A 23,563-nucleotide genomic window follows, 5' to 3' on the forward strand; every position below is an offset into this window, starting at 1 on the left:
AGATGGTCAGAGAGTACGGTGGAAAGGAGCGTGTCTTTTCTTAGTGGGATTAGGTGTGGTATTACCTGTGGCGGTGTGAGTCGCAGGTGTAATCCTCTGATCGGCATGCTGCTCCTGTCCTGTCTCCGTCCCCGGCCTGCAGGCGGCCTGGCCCTCAGACACCGGTCCTGTGTGGGGATTGGTTGGTTGCCACTGAGGGTTTCAGTAAGACCAGGTCGGGATTGGTGAATGTGTTCGGTGATGCGGCCAGGAGATAAACCCCGACTTAATGTCCGGCCCGCTGCGAAGGACACGGACGCAACGACGCCGCTGCCTCCATCGTCTGGAAACGCGCTCGTCACGGAATCTCTCTCCCCCTTCTCCTCCCTGTCCCGCTTTTTGCTCTCATTTCCTCTCGCGCTCTCTATATCATTCCCCTCGCTCTCTCATAACATCAGTTTAGATGTGATTGCCGATGTCGTGCTGTGCTGCCAGGTTGTGTGGATGGGACCATAAACATCTGTCACGAACGGAGCATGTTAACAGCAACATGTTATAAAGCATGTGATTTCCACGCAGACCCAATCTACATGCAAATGAAAACGAGGCTCATGCTCTCCTGGTTTTTCTCCCTGCTCTCCTACCTTTTCTTAACTCTGATGGCCTCCTCTCTGTTTACTCCTTCCCCTTCAAGGCCAGAAACATCCCTCATTGCCATGGGTCATCTTTCAGTCTCTGCCTCTCCTCAACGTTACATATATTTGTCATGACTATATTTGTCATGACTAAAAGGAATGAGAGTGCTGATGATGAGGATGTTACTCATAGAACATTCCGTTGGGAAACTTAGAGTGGTATTTCGTTTTTGTTAGAATGGTCCTGAAACACTTTTGGTCCTGTTATTTTGTTGTTTTATTCAATTTCGGAGATTTACTTGGCGTCTTAACTTGTGCGTGAGCACTAATGTCTTTGAGGTCCATGTCAGTGCCAAAACATCCTTCCACCATCATAAATGGGTATCAGTCAAACTGAGTTTATTTCCTGCTTTGCCCTTGTATCAGAACCAATTCCAAACTCTCAGAACCAACTCTGCTAGTTTCACATAGCCACGTGCGTCTCCAAATTCCAAGGGAGCCTGGTTCTCAAGGCTAAAACAGTATTGACGCCACTGTGTAATGCTACATCGTTGATTTAATCTGTATTAGTATGTGTAGAGACGCAGCCTGTGTAGAGAAGCAAGAGATGACATGCCTACTCTATTTCATCAGTGAGATGAACAACGCAGGCAGTGTAGCGCGGCTGGAGTAGCTAGTCCTTTTTCTTAAAAAATACCAATATTCTTTACAGAAAAAAACCAATTCCGACCACTCCTGTTTATGTCTTGGTGCAACTAAACAACTAAACAAATCTCAGAAATTAAACTTTGACCAAAATAAATACAAAATATCCCTTTAAGGAGATTTGAGTCTGATGACACTGTATCACCAGTGTCATAACAATAGATGGTACAAGCTATTTGCTATTTCTGTGAGCTTTTTAAGTCAGCCAATGGCACATAATATGGCCTTTCATTTCCCCACAAAAAGCACAACAAAGAGAATTTCAACACCCACCATCTCAATATCATTTTGAAATTGGTTAGTTCAAATTCTGTATAACTGGTTCTCTGAGAAGTTAATCTGCACCCAAATCCATGACTTCAAATGGTAAGATTGATGTAATATTCAATACATTTAATAAAATGTCAGACTCAAACATCAAATAATCAAAACAAATGGTCAAAAGCTACAAACAAGATTCAGTGAAGAATCAATGAATATTCAATGTTTCATTTTGGCCAACTTGAATCATTATGTAAGTTTTGCCTATAAGGGCATTGTCATCAGACTATGTATGTTCTTTTGCTGTTTAATAGTGCGTACTGTCTTCATTTCAGTGCTGTCTTGCTGTACCATTCTTATGACAAATTAAATAGTGGTTCCATAAGAGTGATTGGAAGTGCTTCTTGTCACTTGCCATGGAAAATCCCCCCTGCGATGGGATAGAAGGAAGAATACAATGACTTGGAACAAGACCAAACCTCAAATTACCCCTGGGAAATGTATAGTTTTAAGTTTGACTGAGAACTGCAGGGCGTCTGGTTGTCTACTGTTCTGCTATGATGATTAGTTCTGGATTGGAATACTGGATGCTGTGGATTATTTCCAACATGGTCGTGAAGGCAGAATTCATGCATCTGTGTTTACCAAAGATCATTTTGTTGGCCTAAACAGAAAGGACACACTCCGCAATTATTCCTTTTCTCTTTTTTTCCAGTAAGCACATTTCCTGACATCTGAGTGGATACTTGTGACTATTCTGTGCCGCGCCCTCTTTATGATACATTTTAGACAGTAGCCAATAACCCATTATTATTACATTATATTATTATTAAAGAATATGCATAATTTAGGCCTATCATGGTGCCCTTCCAACAAAGCAATGCAGCAAATCCCATAAAATGTTCCCTTTAATATTGCTTTGATTTCTATGATACAGCCTACAGTAGCATGACATTAGTCCTTGAGGATTAAGCAATTTGTAGTCGGTCTACAACACCGTGGGCCAAAGAGTTGATTATAAATGACATTATATTTGGTTCTTTGTGCAATAAACCACTTAAATTACAACAATTAAATTACTCACCATTTTATGGATTGTTGTATGTCTTATTTTAGGGCCTACGTAGAATAAGATTCTTTGTCTAATTTGAATAGTACACTCAAGCTTGTCTCAAAGTACAACACAGTCCATTTTATCATGAATGTGTCTGCGGGTTCTATAACTAAAAACATCTCCACTAGTCTAGATTCAACTATGGACCAAAGGGCGGCTATGAGCCCAATGCTTTGGAAACCTGTGACCTTGCCTGTGGGCAAATTGTTACTGCACCGCTATGTTGACTCACCCCAAAGACATTGGATTGGTTCTGCAATACATGTTATTTATTTTTCACTCTTGATATGAATGCTAGACTAGGTCAGTTTTAGTGAAATGTTTAAAATGGCTTTTGATTCTATTGGTAATGAAATGTTTTGAAGACAGCTCAATGTCCGACACATTTGATGCTCTTGTAGGAAGCAGTAAAATAAATAAATACATGGAAAAAACAAGGTTTCAGGAATGATAATTGTGTGTGTGTTCTAGTTTCAGAGAATTCTGAGATGGCGGGTGTTTTTTGGAATTTATAGACTCATCTGTATGCTAATGATTTCTCCAAGTCTTTGCTAACACTTGTTTCTTCTGTTTTAGAGCTTCTTTGAGGGATGGGATGTTACTAAGAAGAAAGACAAGACTAAAGGGAGACATGACAGTTTGCTGGGTCGTAAGTACTACTTAGCCGCTAGCTTTGGAGCATTTGCTTGAAAGCTGTGTTTAGTGTAACAATTATAACCTTCTTTCATTTGTTATTGACAACCAATTATCCTATGGTGGGGGGGTGAACCTCTCATGGAGAATTAAATTCAAGGAACATAAACTGCTCACAGGGAATATAACTCAAGGAGAACATACATCTTATGGAGAGTTTAACTTAAGGCGAATACACCCTTCAAGAGATTTCCTGGTTAAATAGCGGTGACATAGAAATCCATCTCTCTTGTTGATGATCTCTCCCTTATAGATGATCGTCATCGAGTCAAGCTACACTCCCTCCTAGCAGACCCCAACTCGGACTATGTGAATGCTAACTACATCGACGTAAGTTACCCTCTCCCCTGCTCTCTCTATATCCTCTTTAACATTCTGTCCCCGTCTTTTACACTTTCTCCCTCCCTCTAAGGACTCTATCCACCTTTTTCAAATCCCCTCTCCGCTGTCTCACTTTGTCTCTGCCAACAGTTGTTCCTTAAACTGAGACTCAGCCATACGATCAGCTGTGGGATCCAAAGATATTGCAGAGTGACTTATGATGTAAGGGGCTGCACTCGTTAGCATAAACACAGCATCTGAGCATGTGCACGAGAGTTGGCTTTCCTCTTTTGCAATGTGAGAACTGTGTGAAAACAATGTAGTGCAGACATCAGCCTCCTACCACAAACTGCCGTTAAAAAAGTGTGTCTGATATTCTAATGCTAATTTCAATTTATTTGTCTGTTCTTTTCATCTCCAATCCATCCAATGCCAGCTGTGTATCTAACCCAGTCCTAGAGAAGTGCTTGAGGAGAATTGACTGCTTGGTAATGTTGTTTCTCACAGAATCCTTACTGTATTGTACACCAATATGCTGTGTACAGCTATATACATGCTGTCCTGAGTGATAAGGAGACTCCTGTGTTATGTAGTCTTACTGTACTTATTTCAAGCAGCAGTTAGTGTACTGCAGACTAACTGCTAGTGGACTACTAACAGGAAGCGAATGAGAAACCTGGGTAACAGTGTCCAACAGGTGGGGTTTCTGGGCATCTAAAGGCATGTTTACATTACTCTCCATTTTCCGAGACATATCGAATAAGACTCCAAGCGCTATGGAAATGATTTTGCAAACTAAAATAAGTCTATCTAGCATTTAAATCTCTCTCTAAGAATGTAAATAAGCCCTAAGGATGTCAGCCCACTCTTCCAGTCTATAGGGACTGTCAGCTAGAATCTGAATACATTTTAATGAATGTGTATCTACGTGTGAAAGTGTCAAAGTCAAAGACACATTTATTTATAAAGCACATTTAAAGACAGCTTATGTCAACCAAAGTGCTGTACAGTCAAAATATATAGCCAACTAAACATATTTATAGGACATGACAAACAAACATAAATAGAACCCATTTGCAGACTCAAATGCTAAAGAAAAAACATAGGTTTAAGGTGGGATTTAAAAATGTTGCTACTAGTAGAGGACCTAATATATAAAGGTAGGCTGTTCCACAATTTTGGAGCAGCAACAGAAAAGACACAATCTCCTTTAAACTTAAAACGTGATTGTGGAACGCACAAAAGCAGTTTGTTGGACGACCTAAGGGTCCTTGAGGAAGAGTGCCGGCTAAGGAGGTCTGAAATATAGGAGGGTGCTGATCCATTTAGGGCAATAATATTTCTGAAAGATGGAGCCCAAGGGAAGCATATATAATGAGTATAAGATAGGGCCTAGGACAGAGCCTTGAGGTACCCCACAGTTGATTGATGCAGAAGAAGAAAATAAGTTCCCAATATTTACAGAAAATGTCCTGTCTCTTTAATATAAAGTAAATAGCTTTAGAGCAGTACCCTGAATGCCAACTTCTAGTTTAAGACAGTCTAGAAAGATGGGATGATCAATCGTGTCAAAAGCAGCACTAAGATCAAGAAGTATTAACGTTTTCATTGTCCCTAAACAACAATCTATGGTGCTATGGTGTGCCCTCAAACCTGACTGGAATTTATCCAGAATATGATTTTCATTTAAAAAGAAAAAATTACTTTCTCTAGAACTTTTGATAGGAATGTCAATTTTGAAATGGGACCGAAATTATTAAGGACAGTTAAATCAAGATTAGGATGGACCACTGCATGTTTAAAACATGACGGGACAGTGCCAGCTATTTATTATGGACAATATACTGGGAAAAATAGTGTCCAGCACTTCTTTAAAAAGGCTTGAGGGAACTGTGTCCTGGGGGCAAGTAGTAGGCTTCATGTGTGAGACTATGTCTATCACATGTGAAAGAGATACAGGTTCAAACTGGTTAAAAAGAGCAGAACATGTGGCTAAATCAGAGGTGTCATGATCTGGAGGTAAGATGCAAGATATTATAGCATCTATCTTGCCAGTGAAGAAAGACATGTCTCAGAAGTCGCTTCAGAAAAAGCAGTACCAACCGGATGTAAAGCCTTGTTTATCACACTAAACAAGACTTTCTGATTATTACAGTTGTTCGATATAATATCAGAGAAATATTTTGCTTTTACTGTTTTAACAGAGAGTTGATATTGAATTAAACCACATCTCAGAATTTCATATGACACTTGCAACCTTTTTCAATTTCCTCTCTGCACTCTGAGAGTATGGGTAACATTATTTAGCCAGGGCTGAGTTCTAGCTTTTGCTCCCCTCTTTTTAAAAGGAGCAACAGAATCCAGGATGTCATAGCAAGTGGAATTAAACATAGTGACTAAGCCCTCTGTGCTCAGGCTCGAGGGAGACTCAATACTGCTGATGAGGGGAGAAGCCTAGTAAGCTTCTGAAAAGAGTTTGGCAGTGGAAGGGTTAAAAGAGAGAGAAATTGCCTGGCAGTTTGCGTTTAGGGAGTAGGCATGGAAGGGTGGCATTAAAAACAACAGGTTTATGATCAGACAAACAAATATCATCTATCTCAAGATTGCAAATAGGAAAACCAAATGACACAACAAGATCTAGTGTATGGCCAAGCTGGTGAGTAGATTCCATAACTGACTGAGTGAGATTAAATAATTCAACATGTTGTAAAAACTCTCTAACCATAGGCTTAGCTGGAAAGCAAACATGAATATTAAAATCGCCAATAATCAGAAGATTATCGGAAGTAGGTACAATAGAAGATATGAAGTCTGAGAAATCTTGGATAAAATCCTTATCGTATTTAGGAGGTCTATATACAATCGCACATAGCATTGGACTGGACAGTTCCACCTTGATCAGCTGTACTTCAAAACTTTGGTATGTTTCAACTGACACAGTGCGACACTTAACGATTTTTAGAAACAACTGCTAATCCCTCCACCACGACCAGCGATTTTAGGGGAACTATAAAGATCACAGTTGCTGGGAGAAAGTTCACAAAGAGCACCTAACTCACCGACGTTAAGCCATGTCTCAGACACAAACAAGAAATCTCATTCATGAGATATAAATAAATCATTCAGAATAAAAGTTTTGCTCGAAATAGACCTTGCATTTACCAAGGCCTTTTTAACGGAGATGTGTTTGGCCAGATGGAATATAACAGGATTGCCACCATTCTTTGGAATGGGATTGTAGCCGATGAGCGTAAATTAAAGTGGTCGATTCCTCTCTTACGAAAGTGAGGTCTAACCGGCAGGTACAGCGCTGTTTGTGCTGGATCCGAAGGAATAGGTACGAGGCAGAGAGATGAATGGATTGCGGCAGGAACGATCTCCAGGAAACCTGAACCACTTTGCCAAGAATATCGAGGAGAGCTTGGCGTTCATATACTATGAGCGATGAGGCAACTTGGGCAGACATGTAGACGAACAACATGAACGTACAGGGAAATTTGATGTGACGGCTCGCCAAAGATCAAACTGGCGCCATCTTAAACGTCAGTCAGGAGCTAATCCGGAGGCAAATCTCGGTGAGGCACTTCTGTGTGTATACTGGTTGTCTTTCCCTGCCTGTGAACTCTTGCCCTGGTAGGCTAGCCAGTTTACTGGGTCTAACTGTGTGACAGCTGAGGTACACACAGTCCATCAAAAATTCTGCCTTCGTTGTCGTCTTTTTCCCAGTCCTCCGCATACCAGTTTGGCAATAGACATCGTCTCAGCAACCACACACAACTTATAAGATCATAAGCTCAGAGTGTCTGTGTCCTCTGTGACGGCTGATGACCGAGAACACAATTGACTTCAAAGGTCTTCCCGTTGGATGATATGAAATATCTGATCCCGTCCATATAGCTTTCAGTGTGTTCTGATCTCACCTACGGTTCAGCTCCAATAAGTGGCATCTGGGATGCCTTAACAAGTCCAGTAGCAGTTTATCAAACTCATCCCAGATGCTATCTCCCTCTCAAGGCTTTGTGTCAGAGCTGTACAGCTCCTACTGTAGATGGTGTTGGACGGAAATCTACTCTGTGCGCTTCAGCTGGCCGCCAAGCGGAGTGGGTGTGTGTCCGGGTGTGTGTGTGTGGGGGGGGGGGCGGCGTCCATGCATGTGCACATGCAGAGGCGTTGCTCGGTTACAGACACAGTGCCGATTACGTAAAGGTGACGTTCACAAAAACCTCTTAGCAATTATTTCCCTTTATTGAATGTTCAGTCAAGTGAAGTGTCCTATAAGAGCGCTAAAGTGCACAGAGTGTTCGACTACCTCACTCACAGCTTCATTGTTTCACCATTGTGTTTTTTAACAAAAGATGATGTTAGAGAAAGAAACGAGTAGAACAGAAAAGGTGAAATTGACAGAAAAGCTCAAATGGACTGTAAAGAAAATATAAAATGGACAGGGAAGGAAAGGTCCAATGTGTGCTGACTCAGTAGGCTGAAGTGTAGGTGAAGTAGAAGGTTTTTGAATTCGAGCTACCCCTTCTTATACTGTGTGAAAGCCTCATCTGCATAGTGGTCCCTTTCTGGGCCCCTGTGTAATTATAAGGGCTGTCTACACCACTGCCTGTGTCATGGCAGGACCTCTGACTAGCCACCCTACTAGGCAGAGCCGCCCTACTTAATGATTGAGTGAAGGGGGGGTGGGTTGGAACAGAGAGAAGTGAAATTATGGATTGACTGACGTTCTTCAGAAAGGTTAAAGGGGTAATTCACCCACCGAAGCGCACGTCATGAAAATCCTGTCAAATTGGTGAAAGCCTACTTTCTACCGTGAAGTAAAATGAGAAAATAAAAATCACAGTGATTTAAGTGGTCCCATCTCCAAAATCATGAGACAAAGGCGTCATGGCAATGTAATTGTGGTCACTAGGCACAGCCCTGGTGATGATAATCTATAGCTTTGAAAACTATTACGTGTACTCCACTTTGCCAAGTCAGCCAAACCTGTTGTGGACATACTAAAACACATCCATCCATCTATATCATCGCTGCAAAGTATGTGTTTTCTCAACTTTTCCGCAAACTCACGATGCGCTGTCAGGTGAATATCCGTTTTTCTTTCATCTACTGTTACGGAAAGCTGTTTCACTGCCTGCAGACTTGTAGGACTGAGTTGGAAATTCGATTTCTACGAAGTTCAGCTTGCAGTTTGTTCTGATATTTTCACCTGTATTCAGGTTGAAAATGACAGGTTTGGACACGGACAAGCGACTGCATTGGAACACAGTGGCTGTACAGTAAAGTGTTATGTGTTATGACGTTGCTGTTGGCATTTGACTGACATCTGACTGACACGGCAGAGAAAGAAGCCCATGTCGATCATTTGGCCACTGTTGTTGTTTTGTTATCTCAGTGAGGGAAATGCTGTAAATGAAGGGATCGATGTGTTTTTTAAGATGAGATGTTAGTTTAAATCCAGATGACCAGTTGCAATTACTATTGGAAACCATAATCCTCATCAGCATTCATGATAGCTGTGTTTATTATAGTTACAAGATGTCTTTGTTTCACAACCTGGATTAATCTAAACAGAATGTAACTAGATTTTGTTGTTGTGAAGAAGAGTTGCTGTTGAACACACACCAGAATGTACTTGTGAATCCAGCAAAATTATCATATTTTTCTTTGATTTGTCTGGTGAAAGCTTTTGGCAAAGCTGTTGGCAAAAGAACAAGCTTGAACTGAACAATAAATAGCTAGGGAAAGGTGCAAAAATGGGTGAAATGGTTGGGAAAGTAAAACAATAACACAGAAAAACTGTAAAAAAACATTAACACCTAAATAGTGGGAAACCAGTGGGAAAGGTGGGAAAGAAGCAACAAAAAAGTGGGTTTTATGCAAATACTTTTATATGTTAATTTTTAAGGAGATCTGCCCCTGTAACAAGCTTTCATACTTTTCCTACTGTAACAGGCTTTCAGAGCTTTTCATCCTTTAACTTCCTGACCCAGATTTTGATTTATAATGGGACGTTTTTGGATCGTGTGAACAACAGCAGTTGAAAGAAAGTGAGGATGGTGAGTCATGTTCCGAACAAAACAACTCCAAGTGTGCTTCCTCGAATTCCTGAACGACTCAGCTAAGAGTGCTCAAACCAATAACCCCTCTTTGAGTCATGAAAGTTGATTGAAATTACTGTGCCCACTTTGGAGAAGTGTTTGGACACATGGAAGCATGTTGTCTTCAAACTTGTGCATGCTCCCACAAAACAGAAGTTGATTCTTAATGGGTGTGGAATACCTCAAAACACTTCCGCAGTATGATATACAAGTATCCTCGATGAAAGGCGTCTGTCAAGAATGGAAGGACGTTGTTCCATTTGCCTACTAATGACCTGACGTCTCTATGACCATTCCATCGCTTATCGTTTTCCAGGTCATTGATGAGAGAGGATTTAAGAAGAACTTTTAGCCAAATATGAAAAGCCTCCTGGAGAATCCACTTTCGCTCCGATTTTGGTTTACTTAACTCTTTGCTATATAATACAAGTCTAGCATATTCCACTTTCTGTTCCATGAGGTTAATGTGTTCAGTTGCAAGTAAAATGAACACAACCAAGATTTTCGAAACAAATTCTCCCTGTTTGCCAAGGCAGCAGTTGTGATGGTTTACGAATGCTGTTTTCTCTCCCTCTCTTTCTCGCTATTTCTCTGCTCTTTAATATCCGTAATTTACTTCTTTTCCTCCCTCTCTCTCCTTTCTTCCTCCCACCCTCTTTTTCTCAATCTTTGGGACCTTTTAGATTCGGATAAACAGGGAAGTAAGTACTGCTGGTTCTTACATCTTTTTCCATCTATTCTCCCTCTCACCCTGTACTCTCTCCGTACCCCTTTACTTCCTTTTCCTCCATCGCTCCACTGCTCTCCAATCTCTTCGTTGTCCACCTCTGAGCCCACCCCAGGCGCCAACTTCTCCCATGAGGTTAATTTAGCCAAAAGTTCCTCGCTACACCACAGCCTCCACTTTCATCTGCAGCCAGACTCACCTGGAGTTGGGGATTTGTATTAGGCTTATCCGTCTCGTGTCACAGCAGAGATGATACAAAGCATGTCTTATAGCTTCAAGTGAGTCTTGTGTCCCACCTGACAGAACCACCAGTTATAGCTTCATATTCCAACTGTCTTTCAGAGATGACACTAAGGAACCCAGTGAAAGTCAACAGGCCCGTAGCGTCCTAAATCGGATGATATTCCCTGGGTTGTTCCACTCATGGACTACTTAATGTGTCCCTTTTTTATTTTTAGTAGATATTGTTCAACGTTTTTTTATTGATAAAGCATGTTACAGTCCATGATGTGCCGTTTTGTCTACTTTGACCACATAGAAAATATCATGTTTTTACCTCACATGATTTAACCCCAAATGACCTTACAACATGGGTAAAGCTTTAGTAACCACTCTTCCGTGGTTATTATGCAACCAGTTTATCACTACTGGTTGCTTGCAGGTTCAATTGTTTATAGCATTTTCAGTATTATTACTGGTTGCTTCCAGGTTCAATTGTTTATAGCATATTCAGTATTATTTTGTGGGGGACGCTGAATCAAATGTCAAAGCTTGCATTAAATTCGCCCTCACTGTTCCACAAAATAAACTAAAATGTTTCTGAAGGTAGACAACATCAACACTGTTATGGTCCTTTTGTTTCAATCTTCATAAACACATAATATATACATTATTTTTTTTCTTGATATGGGAAAATATGTTTTTATGAGATTAGAAATATGCTCTATGACAGAATGTTAAAATTATGTGCAATTAAAGTACATTAGCCAAAATGGAAATGTATGAATATTTATGCACTCACTACTGTAAATTGCACTAGATAAGAGCATCTGCTAAATTACTGAAATGTTAATGTAAAAACCTACTCTGTTGTGGAACTACCCAGCTACAGTATAATCCCTTTAGCTGACATTCCAATCCTTGCCACTCCTCATGGCTAAAGATTTGGCATGCAACAAGGAATACGGAGAATGAATGTAAACTACTGAGACCAGCCACAGTGCACGGTGAGCTTTTTCTGGCCAGAGCCTCTATGGGCTCAAAGACTATTACCTGTATAGCACATTCATTTTGGCTGGATTTCAGATATACCCTGAAGGCAGTAGAAACCAATGCAGACATGGCATGTAGACCCAAAGCCAGGATAGAATTTAGCTCATCTCATACACAGTAGGGTCTACTAGAACCGGCAAAACTGCACTACTGACTCTGAACTTAACATACAAGGCTCAGGTCTGTTGTTTCAACCTGTTAAATGCCAGTTTGGTGTTGTTTTTTTTTGCCTAGATTATCTTTCTAGGTAATCGGTTTTCAAGGGGGTCCATTCCACATTGATGTGGAAGAAGAGAGAAAAATAGAATGCCAACTTCCAACTTCATTGCTTTCCATGTGAAAATGTACTTCCCCTTATTGTGGCAACTTGCTTTCCATTCCATCATATTGTGGAGCTGTGATGTTTTGTCATGGTTTATGTCTCTTGGTGAGCATGAGGGGGGAAAAAAAAGTATATATTTTTTTAGATTTTTCATCCATTTTGAATTTCACACTGCTTGTCATGCTGTCTGGCTTGCTGTATGTACAGGGTTGTGGTTGCCTAGGTGACAGACAGGAAACACGCACGCGCAAACTCACAGTGAAGCCGAAGGGATCACGGGAAGGGTGGCAATAGGGGTCACTGCACTCTGGCATGGCGACGGTCATCCATCTCCCCTTCGCTCCTCTCCGTGTGGCATGGAACTTATGGAATAGGATGGGCTGTGTGTCCGTGTGGGTTCCATTATACCCAGGAGTGATGAGGGGACCATGGCCAGAGTTGGTGGATTTGTCTTGCTTTACTGCTTTACATTCTTCTCCATGCTGGGATAGGGAAGGCGAAGCTCTCTCTCTCACACACACACACACACACACACAGGGCATGAATAGCTATCCTATCTGAAGGTGTCCATGCTGGATCATAGCAGCAATAATGTATAGCCCAGGAGAACAGACAACAGCAAATCAGTCAGTGTCACTCTACTGAAATTGCTCCTGGAGTCCCAGATAGCTCACTGTCACTCTGCTTGTGATCAACCTCCCATCCCCGCTGCATGCAAAGTAGTGTTGGTGCAGTGTATTTTTTTTTTTTTGGCGAAAGAGAGCGAGTGAATGAGGTGTGTGTGTGTGTGTGTGTGTGTCTAAAATCGAGTTCCCCAACCCTGTTGGCAGTGGCTCGCCTCGCCTATATCTCAGACAGTGTCAGATGAAAGCAGAAATTATTATAATTTTTCCTTTTGAAGGAACCTTTTGTAGTTTATTATTGTTCTACACCTAAAGAGATGAAAAATGGGGAAAAAAGCTAATTGGTAGAAAGCCGCCCATTCAGAAGATTATGGTTCCCCTCTCTGAAGAACAACAGCCGATGTGGAGAATTCTACCGGTTATCAAGTCCAGCGTTTACAATATGAAAGCATTGTAGTATGTAAACCCATTGAAAAGAACACCAGCTCTGTTAAACGTTGAGGGTCATTCAATACTGAAGAAGAAGAAGAAAGGGGGGATACACTACGGGGAGGGGGGGTGATGGTGTTTTTGTGACCGTGCTATTCTGATGATCAACTCTCTTTCTGTCTCTTTCTTCCTTTGTGTTTCTCGATGTCTTTTACAGGGGTACCAGCGATCAAACCACTTCATAGCCACCCAAGGTGAGTGCCCTTGGAATGTTTTCAGAAATCAGTAACTCTGAATCTACTATATCAATGAATGTACTGTATTCTGTAGGAATGTGTGTTTCTTTGCAGTCAAACTACTCAATTGATATTAAATTAATGTTTTCCATTATTCATGTGTCAGCATGTTCTCTCTCTCTCTGTGTCTCACACACACACACACACACACACACACACAGACACTGAGACACACACATACAGTACACAGGCTTGTGTTCCATCACTTTCCTTGCCTCCCAGTGCCCCTCTATCTGTGTGTTTCCTCCCATTAACCATCCATCTCTCTCTGTCTCACCGCCACTCAAATCTTATTCTCAATCTTAAGTCAAGACCAAGAACATGGATTCCACAAACACACACTCAAATGCACTGATATGTAGGCAATGCACACACACACACACATGCATACACACAGGATTTTCTTCATTCTTTCTTTCCTCTGATCATATTTGTATAGTATATGATTCCCATCTGGTGTCTTGGTCACATTCTTTTTGGTCTCAATTCCCTCCGCCCCGCAAAAATGATTTCAGCTCTGTTGCCCTTATTTCTATCTTGCTTTCTCTGTCTAATGTGTGGAGAGTCATTAATATAAGGCAGTATACCTGGGTGGAGTCTACGTTGACCAGGTCAGTGCAGCAAGGTTAGACAGAATGTTTGTTTGAGGTACACATCCGCCAAGGTCAATGTGGTGTTGGTATTTTAAAGGAGTGTTCCGCCAGCTTGTTTCCCCCAACTGCATGTCAAGTTGTTTGTTGCCCGTTTCATCCAAATTTGCCTGATTCCTTTGGTCGGAGTCAAAGGAGTCGTTTATGCGCACAGCCTTGGCAGATCTCCTGGTAAGATGACACACACACTCTCTGGCATATTCTTTGCCTTGTTAGAGCGTAACCAGGCCAAAAAGGCCTGGGGGAAGTTGTGTAAATGAAATAAAACCAGAGTGAAGGCAAACATTTAGTGGTAAAGCCGCTGTTATTTCAGGTTGGTCATAGATGGGTGGACACAGCATACGCTGCTGAGCAGAACGGGACGGCTGAGCCCGGACCAATCAGCTGTCCCTCTTGGGTCCGGGCACACGATGTGGATCATGAGCAGATCCGTGGAGCATCTGGGAGATTAGGAACCGACAAATGATTCTGCTATAGCAAGTTGTGGCGGTGGTCTGTTAGACCTCAGCAGAAACACGTCTGCAACCTGGGTGTAATTCCACAGTCTTTGACCAATGGAAGGCGGGGGAAGGTTTTATTGGTCAAGTGCACCGAATAACATTCGTCATTGAAATTCTTGTGACATGGCATGCAACATCTATGCAGTAATTAAGAAATATATGAAGCAAAAATAATGGCAAAAAATATCTATATATTTAAATATATACATACTGTATAGACAATACCATTTACAATTAATTAGAAATACAAACATAATGGATTGCTTAACTTCTCAGCCCTTTTATTTTATATTTGGTAGGGGCCTCTGGCATCAGTTACAACCATGATTCTATTTCAAAATGTCTTTACCTGCTTTGCACATCTGGACACAGCAATTTATTCTTTAGCACATTGCTCAAGCACTATCAAGTTGGATGGGGACCTTTGGTAAACAGTAATTTTCTACTTTATCTTCACGTTCTGAATTGCATTGCGGTCCAGGCTTTGATAGGGCCACTCCGGGACATTAACTTTCTGCTCTTAAAGCCATTCCAGTGTGACTTTGCCTGTATTTTCAGGATTATTGTCTTGCTGGAAGATTAATCATCAGACCATAAATTCTTCTTCCAATTGGTCTTAGAGTCTTCCACATGCCTTCTGGCAAACTCCAACTGCGGTTTGATGTGTCTTTTAGTTCTTTTTGCAACTATCCTGTAAAGGCCAATTTGGTGAAGCACCCGTTCTATTGTTGCAGTATTCACTGTGTCTCCCAGATCAGCCGTAGGAGTTACTCCATTATTGTTTCTCCATTATTGTTTCTCCATTATCGTTTCCATGGGCCTCGTGGTGGCCTCCCTGACTAGCGCCCTTCTCAGCTGGATGTTTTTGAGGGCGTCTTGTACAGATTCGCGACTGGGTCATATTCTCTCTTAATAATGGACTTTACTGCTCCGGATGATATTCAGTGCCTTGGAAATGTTCTTCTATCTTACCTCTGAATGAATGGTACTTTTGAAGAACCTTATTCTGGATTTGCTTTGACTGTTCATTATATCGTTTTGGTTAGGAATGATGCTAACCAATTGTGACACCTCACAGAGAGCAGTGTATTTAACCTGGAATTGCGAAACACCCTAATTGCACGCAGGTGGGTTCAATTTAATTTATTAAGTGGATTCTGAATACAAACCGCTCATTCAGTCGTGTCATTGCAAAAAGGGGTGAATACCAACTATGCAATGAATTATTTTCTGTTTTGTATTCATCATTCATTTAGAACAATGTTTTTAAACTATGACATTATGGACCTGTATGTGTTGATCAGTGGGGGAAAAAACTAAAATCAATTTTGATTTCATGTTACATTTTATTAGCCCAACCGGGTTGAATACTTTTGAGAGCCACTGTAAATGCTGCTCATTGATTAACTACCAACATTGGTTGGGCTGTTTGACCTGTTAACCAACTGATTCTCTGCCTTGGACAGCTTGCTCTTCTTTCTGTCCACTGTTACAGAAAAGGCCAGATGAGGTTCAAGGCTGAAATGTATTTGTGTAGGCGGGCGCTTGGGGCAAAACTGGTATCCAAGGATGAAATGTTCACACAGCAACCGTATGCGTGTAGTGGTACCCAGACAGGATTCAGGGTTATCTGTGTCCTCTGGCCCATCTTGCCCTCAGTGACAATTGCTGTTGAAAAAGACAAACGTTGCATAAAAAGGTAATTCAATTCAGGTGGGGGCCAGGTGATACGCATGTCAAGTCGAAGGACTTGGAGGTAGGCCACTGCATAGAATCTACCATCTTGTGTAGAGGGATATGCATGTAATACCCTTCGATTTATCCTGTGGTCCCCCAGACTGTATAAAGATGGACGTACATACATGCATTTAAATGTACACACTTTCACATTTCAGAACAATGGTTCAGAACATTCTCTTAAAATGAAATGCAAAAATCTACACTTTTACTTAAGAAGATATGCCAGATGAGTTATACACAATAACCGGTAATGCTTCATAGTTGTAGAAAGGTCAGAAACTCTCTACTTTTCAGGGGGCAAATGAATAAGAACACACATTTTTGTGGAAAGTATTAAAATTAATTTTCTAGTAAAAATGGAATCTTGAACATGTGAACTTTTCTGAGTCTTAATAACAAAGTTATGTGCAGTCAAAAGTTATGTGTAATCAATAAATACAAATGAATATGTAACATTACGAACCTTGTCTAAATACCCATGGGAAAAGACAGAAATCCTTCCTAAATTGTATTATGTTATACACATACATCTTTCAATTCAACCAAAGTGGTTGGGTAGAGCTTGACATAATTGGAATGCTTTTCTGTAACAGACTTGCACCTTTTTTATTACTGCAAATAAATAAATATAACCATTCTTACAATATAAAATTGGCATAATTTCACAGAACAGAGACTGGTATGCCCTGCTTTTTCTGAACAAAGCACAGATACTGCTCAGCTGCCTGCAGACTCACCTCCCAGGTCCCACCAGAGTCCTGGGTGCTGTTTCATAGCACCAAGCCAATGCGCTCTGTGTTCGAACCTTGACTGTGCCACTAGCTGACGAGCGCTTGGGCAGCACCATGCAAATTAGCCAGAATCTCCCGGGAAGCGAAGAGGCCTCGTTAGAAGGGATTTCCTGGTCTCGATGCGCTCTTGATGTTGCCCCATTCACAGAGCACGCCGCACGCAGAAATGTCAGTTGGCACTGTTCCATAACCGCCGCAGCGTAGCCTTGTCGGATGACCTTTCATCAGAGAGGTTATTAAAAAGCAAACCCATCTCATCCTAAAGCCCTCTTTCCATCCTTAGGCCCTCCCCCACCAGCAGCACAGTAAATGCTTGTTAGGTAGAGGAACCCTCCCCGACAGTGATTCGGTTAACAGCCTTGTTCTTACTCACAGCCGCGGTTTTCCTCTCCCGTCTCCTCCCCGTTGTACTCCGCAGCTGTCATGGCCTGCCCTGGAGCTACGGTAGCAGCCATCCATCCCATCCCACTGTTCTGTTGTCTTCACGATGCTACATTTTATTAACCCACCGGTGATATGGTTAAAAGCTGCGAATGGGTCTGGAAATGAATGGCAACTATCCAATTCATAGACCCAGCTATATTAGCCAAGCCTGACCATTCAATACTGTATGTCTATCAACATTATAGCTTTTCAGCCTTTGAAGACTTATTACTGCCTTGTTTACGAAAGCTGAAGTTGAGCAAGCTTACATTTTGGGATCTGACAGGGTAGTGCTAACTACAGAAGCACAGGTCTCTAGGAACCCACTGAACGAATGCAGTGGGTGTGGAGAGAGCCAAGGTTGGAATGAATGGGCGCGTTAATCATCAAAAGCCATTGCATGGTCTGAAGTAATTCGACCAGAGGAAAGACGTAAGGAAATCTCTTCGACTGGCTGGTGGTTCCCGGAAGGCTGACGTCTTTGAAATGTGTGTCTGAGTCGTGGTTCACCGGAGGAAGACGTTAGCGATGGCGTTTGCCATTTGGGCAAAACAGCTGTGAATTCTGGGTGTATTGAAATGGCATTCCTCCAGCAGATGCGATGAGACCAGGGAAGGAAGAAATAGAAAGAGCCCTGTTGTTTTAAATGTCTACTCTGTTAATCTGGTCCGTGGCACGGATTCTGCAGCCTCGCCCGTGATGGTTATTACAGCCATTTCCACTGAGTTATTGTCCAATTTCTCTTGCCTTTCTTTCCGCCTCCCTCCTGTTCCACCGGCCCTTCTTCCACTTCCTCCTCATCTTAATCTCTCCTCCTCTCCTCCTCTCCATACCCAGGTCCCAAGCAGGAGATGATATACGACTTCTGGAGGATGGTGTGGCAGGAGAACTGCTTCAGTATCGTCATGATCACTAAACTGGTGGAGGTGGGCAGGGTGGGTGACCGTTTCGTTACATAAGCCTATAGAAATAAACCAGATTTACAAGCCAGTGGGTGAAATAAACGGGCTAAAATGACCTTTTCTTGCTGGACACAGGAAAGAGAGACGATTGTCGAGAGCTCCTGTATTGTATTGATTTTGCTCTTGAACGCTGGTCTGAAGTTAAACCATTAGCTGACTCTGGACACTGGGTGAAGTTCCGTGTGCTGTCTGTGTTTTCAGATGAAGTGCTGTAAGTACTGGCCAGAGGACAGCGAACTCTATGGAGACATCAAGATCACACTGCTGAAGACGGAAACACTGGCGGAGTACACCGTCCGCACCTTCGCTATGGAGCGGGTGAGTTCACAGCCCGGGACATTCTGTCCAACACCCCCCGGGTCATGTCAACACGCGCTGGTCCCTGGGATGGCATCCAATTCTGAAGAGCTTTGTTTACTCGTCTTGTTCAGCCGGGCGGTTTATTGACTGCGCGGCTTTTATAGAGGCACTTAATATCTGACAAACAATGGATCGTTTAATATGCATAGGTCCTGGGAGTCATTTGCCCCCCAGTGTTTAAATGCCGATGTCTTAATGTCCTCCGGTGCCATCGGTGCCAGTGTTGACCCTTTGACCCTTTGCAATGTCCTGGTCAGAGGGGCTACCCGGCGAAACACGAGGTGTGTCAGTTCCACTTCACCTCCTGGCCGGAGCATGGGGTTCCGTACCACGCCACGGGCCTGCTGGCCTTCCTGCGTCGCGTCAAAGCCTCCACGCCCCCCGACGCTGGGCCCGTGGTCGTCCACTGCAGGTACCCGGACGGAGCGTGCGACTCTTCCGTTGTCTTGGTTCTGGTTTGCTGTAGCTTGGCCCGTACGTGTCCTCTCACGCTGGATGCGACCTCCCGTCCACTAACCCCTCGCCTCTGTTCTATGTGGCAGCATGGGAGCGGGCAGGACAGGCTGCTACATCGTACTGGATGTCATGCTGGATATGGCCGAGTGTGAGGGAGTGGTGGACATCTATAACTGTGTCAAGACTCTCTGCTCCAGGCGCATCAACATGATACAGACGGAGGTAAGAATTTATTCAGTGTGTCGGAAACGGCCAGACCTTCTCCCGGAGAGCTACCCTCCTCCAGGCTATTCCTACAAGCCCAATCTGTCCTCGTCACTGTATTAATCAATCACATATAATGCTATCCTCGGGTGAACAAGATAAAAACCAGGACATAATCCGGAAGTCATTGAAATCCTACTCTGAATGTAAGGAGAGATGGGAAGTATCGTAGACCTTTCCATGCTTTTAGAATGTGCCTGATACTACGCTGATGTTGCAGTCTTCATATCTTACTGATGTTGCTGTCTTCAAACCTCACTTTGAAACCTGTTTACCCTGACTAACGGCTAAAATTAGATAAAATCAAGAAAAACACTTTTTGATGTGATGATCAAATAAAATCTGCATCCTCATTAATCCTTTTAAATTCAGGTCGGTGACATTCTTTGTAATCCACAATGCTGAAAGAAACGTACCGACTAATTGCATTGAGTAGGCTGATGTATAGGTTGGATAAAGTCTGTTTGCTGAGCGTTCAGGCTTTTGGCTCTTTGATATATGTTCTAACAGTCTGCTTTTTTTGCAATTTTTTTTTACTATTAACTGTTAGGAAAGTGAAATGACTGTTTGGGCATGGTGAAGTCATTAATGTTCACAGTCCTAATTAGGCAACATAAACAACAGTCATGAAATCCCCCCGCCCCAAACAGCTGGAAATGATGGACCTATTATCAAAATGAGTTGAGGTGTTCCCTCGGTTTGGTCAAGTCTTTTTCTTTCTAACCCCAACCCTTTCTCTCAGGAGCAATATGTGTTCATCCATGATGCCATCCTGGAGGCGTGTCTGTGCGGAGAGACGGCCATACCGGTGAATGAGTTTGCTTTGACCTATAAAGAGATGCTGAGGGTGGACTCTCAGAGCAACACCTCCCAGCTCAGAGAAGAGTTCCAGGTATGATGACGAGAACGTTGGTGCAAATGTCGTTTTAGTAAGCAGAAGCTCTCACCGAATCACCAGTCATGGCACAGAACAGGCCGGGTGTTTTGTAAAAGCACTTTGTGATAACTGCTGATGTAAAAAGAGCTTTATTAATACATTTGATTGATTGAGAACACAATGCTGTCGATCAGAGACGTCGTGTTCCATATTATAGTATTTCCTATTGTTACATGAGATAGTCTTAGGTCATCTAATATGGCTCTTCCTCCTTTTTAAGGAAATCATTAGTGACCTTTACCATGCATAATTACAGCTACATGTTCGCTTTCATTCCAGCTGTTAAATACATTCATGATGCTTATTTTAGCTCAGTGAAATATGAAAAATCCTCACTAAAATCTGACAATTAGGATGAATACCAAATTACAGCCTCGTTCCTCTGTAGTGCACTACCTTGAACCTGAGTACCTATAATCCTGATCCAAAGTAAAGCACTAGATGGAGAACAGGATGCCATTTGGGACCCAGTTTCAGATCATAATTAAAAGACATATCTCCAAGATCTAATCTGGATGAATTGTAAATTAGTGATAATTATAATGCACCATTCACCCCTGTCAAACCCAGTTGGGAGTTATAACTCAAAACAATACACAGTTAAATAATCAGTTTAATTTCCCTTCCAATTTCATTTCATAAAGCCTCATAATGTGCTTATTCATAATGCATGTGGTTTGTGATTAAATGTGTTTTTATCCATTAAGCCCTTTCATACAGTATTTCTTGACTGATGCTAAATGCATTTTAAAGTTTCAGCCTTGTGAGGATTAGACAGTGAAATATTCACGGTTGTCAAAAATTGACAGTTAGACAGCTTGAGCTGAGTACATTTTCATTGCCCTTGTCCGCTTTTTCTTTCATCTTTCTCATTTTCTTTCTCTCTTTCTGTCTCTCTTTTGCTCTCTGTCTCTCTCTCTCTCTCTATCAAACACCCACTCACTGTCCTCAATATGTTCCCCTATTCTCCTTTAACAAATATCTGTCACTTTCCTACATCTCTTTTCTGTCCCCTCCTCCCTCGCCCCTCTCTCGCCCACCTCCAGACGTTGAACTCGGTGACCCCTCACCTGGACGTGGAAGAGTGCAGCGTGTCCCTGTTGCCTAGGAACCGCGAGAAGAACCGAAGCATGGACGTTCTACCTCCCGACCGCGCCCTTGCCTTCCTGGTCGCCGCCGAGGGCGTCTCAGAAGGCAACAACTACATCAATGCCGCGTTGACCGACAGCTTCCACCGCTCCACCGCCTTCGTGGTCACGCCCCACCCGTTGCCGGGGACCACGGCGGACTTCTGGAGGCTGGTCTACGACTACGGGTGTACCTCCGTGGTGATGCTCAACCAGATCAACCAGTCCAACTCTGCCTGGGTGAGAAGAGGGGAGGTGAGGGGGAGAGGATATGGGTGGAGGGAGTCGTTTGAGTTAGATGTTGGCCAACCGGCTGTGCCGCCGTTTGGCGTTTGTGTGGATTCATTAGCGAGGTGATTCATTTTTTTTTAGCGTGTCAAGGTGCCCACACCTTATCGTGCTGTTATCAGCCGTGTGTGGCTGAGTCTGCCCCATCCTTATCTTTCGGCTGTCACCATGTCAGGGTGCTCAGCCGCCCAGCGGTTACTCCGGGGCTCTCATCTAGGACTGGCGTCTTGCTCTGACTCACTCCTTGTCTTATGCCCTGTCACTCTTTGTCCTTGTTCTCTCCCTGCGTTTCTTTCTCGTTGCCTTCCTTCTTTCCAATTTCTTCTTCCTTAGCTTCATCTGTTTCTCTCTCTTTCTCCTTGTTTCTCTCTTTCTCTTATTATTCTCCTATTATTCTCAAATGTCTCCTCTTCCTCCTCCTCAACTTAGTCCTCTCTTACGCCTCTATTGTTTTCTCTTTTCGTTCTTTACTCATTCCTTCTCTCTCCATCTCAACTATCCTCTCTCTCACTCCTCTCCGATTCTCTCCCTTTCTTCTTGACTCTCTTTCTTTGTCGGACTGGTCTCTTGTTCTCCATTTCTGTATTGTATCCTCCTTCAGATTTTCTCAAACATCTCAGTGCCAAGGACTGGCAAAGCACAACCTTCCTCTGGGGAAAGCCTGCTCAAAGAAAATACTGACCATTGCTTCTTTTATTACAATGTCTCTATGATTTCTACTGCCGTGGCACGGTGAATTGTTTTAACATAGTCATAACATGGTCCATCAAGCAATTCAATTTTCTATTTTAAGACACATTGGAGAAAAACTGATGTAAAAGTGTATTTGGTGGTGAGCTGTAGTCCAGCAGCAATACTCCGGATGTCTGCAACCGCCTGCCAGAGACCACAGTTCAATGTCTGTCTCCAACTTTCACCTCTTTGTCAATAAACTGCATAAAACTACAAATAAGTAAGGAGAGTGACTGGCCACTCTCTTAAAAAACAAGGTGTATTCAGACTTTAAGCTACTCTCATAATATCAATAAACACACCTAAATAACACGCACAGGCATTTAAAATTAAGTAAACCAAATGATAATCTGAATGATGTACATTTATGGTTTGTAATGACTGAAATGCATAATTACGGTATTGGGTAGGTCATTGAAAATATCAGGCAAGATCATGAAGTACTAATTGTGTGGAGAAAAGAAGTCATTCATCGCTTTCAATTGCGATTTTGCGGCATTCCCATTTTACTTTTAATGTGTCTCACACACATTAGAATTTGTTAGAAGTGAAGTGAAGGCACATGCGTTCTGCGTGTGCAAACTGCAAAAATAGCAAACGTAGTCTGGGTGCACTTTTGTAATTCTGGTTTTACGAAGGAAGCGTCAGTTCCGTTTTCGCGCAGTGTATCCCACGGACAGGCAGACAAATATTTATTCCTCGCTCTGTCGCCTCGTTAATACTCTTCTGTCAACGTAAAAAGACATTATCTCTACCTCCTTCCCCTGAGCCTCCGGCCTCTCTCTACCTCCCCCTTTCCTCCCTCTTCCTGTCACAGCGAACACTGTTAGCATGTTAACACCACCCTCCCCA

At 42.5% G+C, this 23,563-nt stretch overlaps 1 protein-coding gene across 10 annotated transcripts in view; it reads left to right on the plus strand.

Moving 5' to 3' along the window:
- Nucleotides 1-23,563, plus strand: part of ptprua (protein tyrosine phosphatase receptor type Ua) — a 169,718-nt gene that overhangs the window by 137,376 nt on the left and 8,779 nt on the right. For 4 of the 10 annotated variants that reach the window (XM_029122724.2, XM_020050295.3, XM_020050293.3 and 1 more), the window contains 10 exons: nt 3,271-3,343; nt 3,641-3,717; nt 3,859-3,930; nt 13,403-13,439; nt 18,423-18,520; nt 18,749-18,865; nt 19,165-19,319; nt 19,450-19,585; nt 20,370-20,519; nt 21,611-21,946. In XM_029122724.2, coding sequence (XP_028978557.1) covers nt 3,271-3,343; nt 3,641-3,717; nt 3,859-3,930; nt 13,403-13,439; nt 18,423-18,520; nt 18,749-18,865; nt 19,165-19,319; nt 19,450-19,585; nt 20,370-20,519; nt 21,611-21,946 — 1,251 coding nt within the window. Of the gene's footprint in view, nt 1-3,270; nt 3,344-3,640; nt 3,718-3,858; nt 3,931-10,495; nt 10,514-13,402; nt 13,440-18,422; nt 18,521-18,748; nt 18,866-19,164; nt 19,320-19,449; nt 19,586-20,369; nt 20,520-21,610; nt 21,947-23,563 lie in introns of all 10 variants that reach the window. The other 6 variants (XM_020050294.3, XM_020050299.3, XM_013135583.4 and 3 more) reach the window with 4 other exon arrangements.

The sequence above is a fragment of the Esox lucius genome, chromosome 10 (genome assembly GCF_011004845.1).
Source record: "Esox lucius isolate fEsoLuc1 chromosome 10, fEsoLuc1.pri, whole genome shotgun sequence".
Lineage (NCBI taxonomy): Eukaryota > Metazoa > Chordata > Actinopteri > Esociformes > Esocidae > Esox > Esox lucius.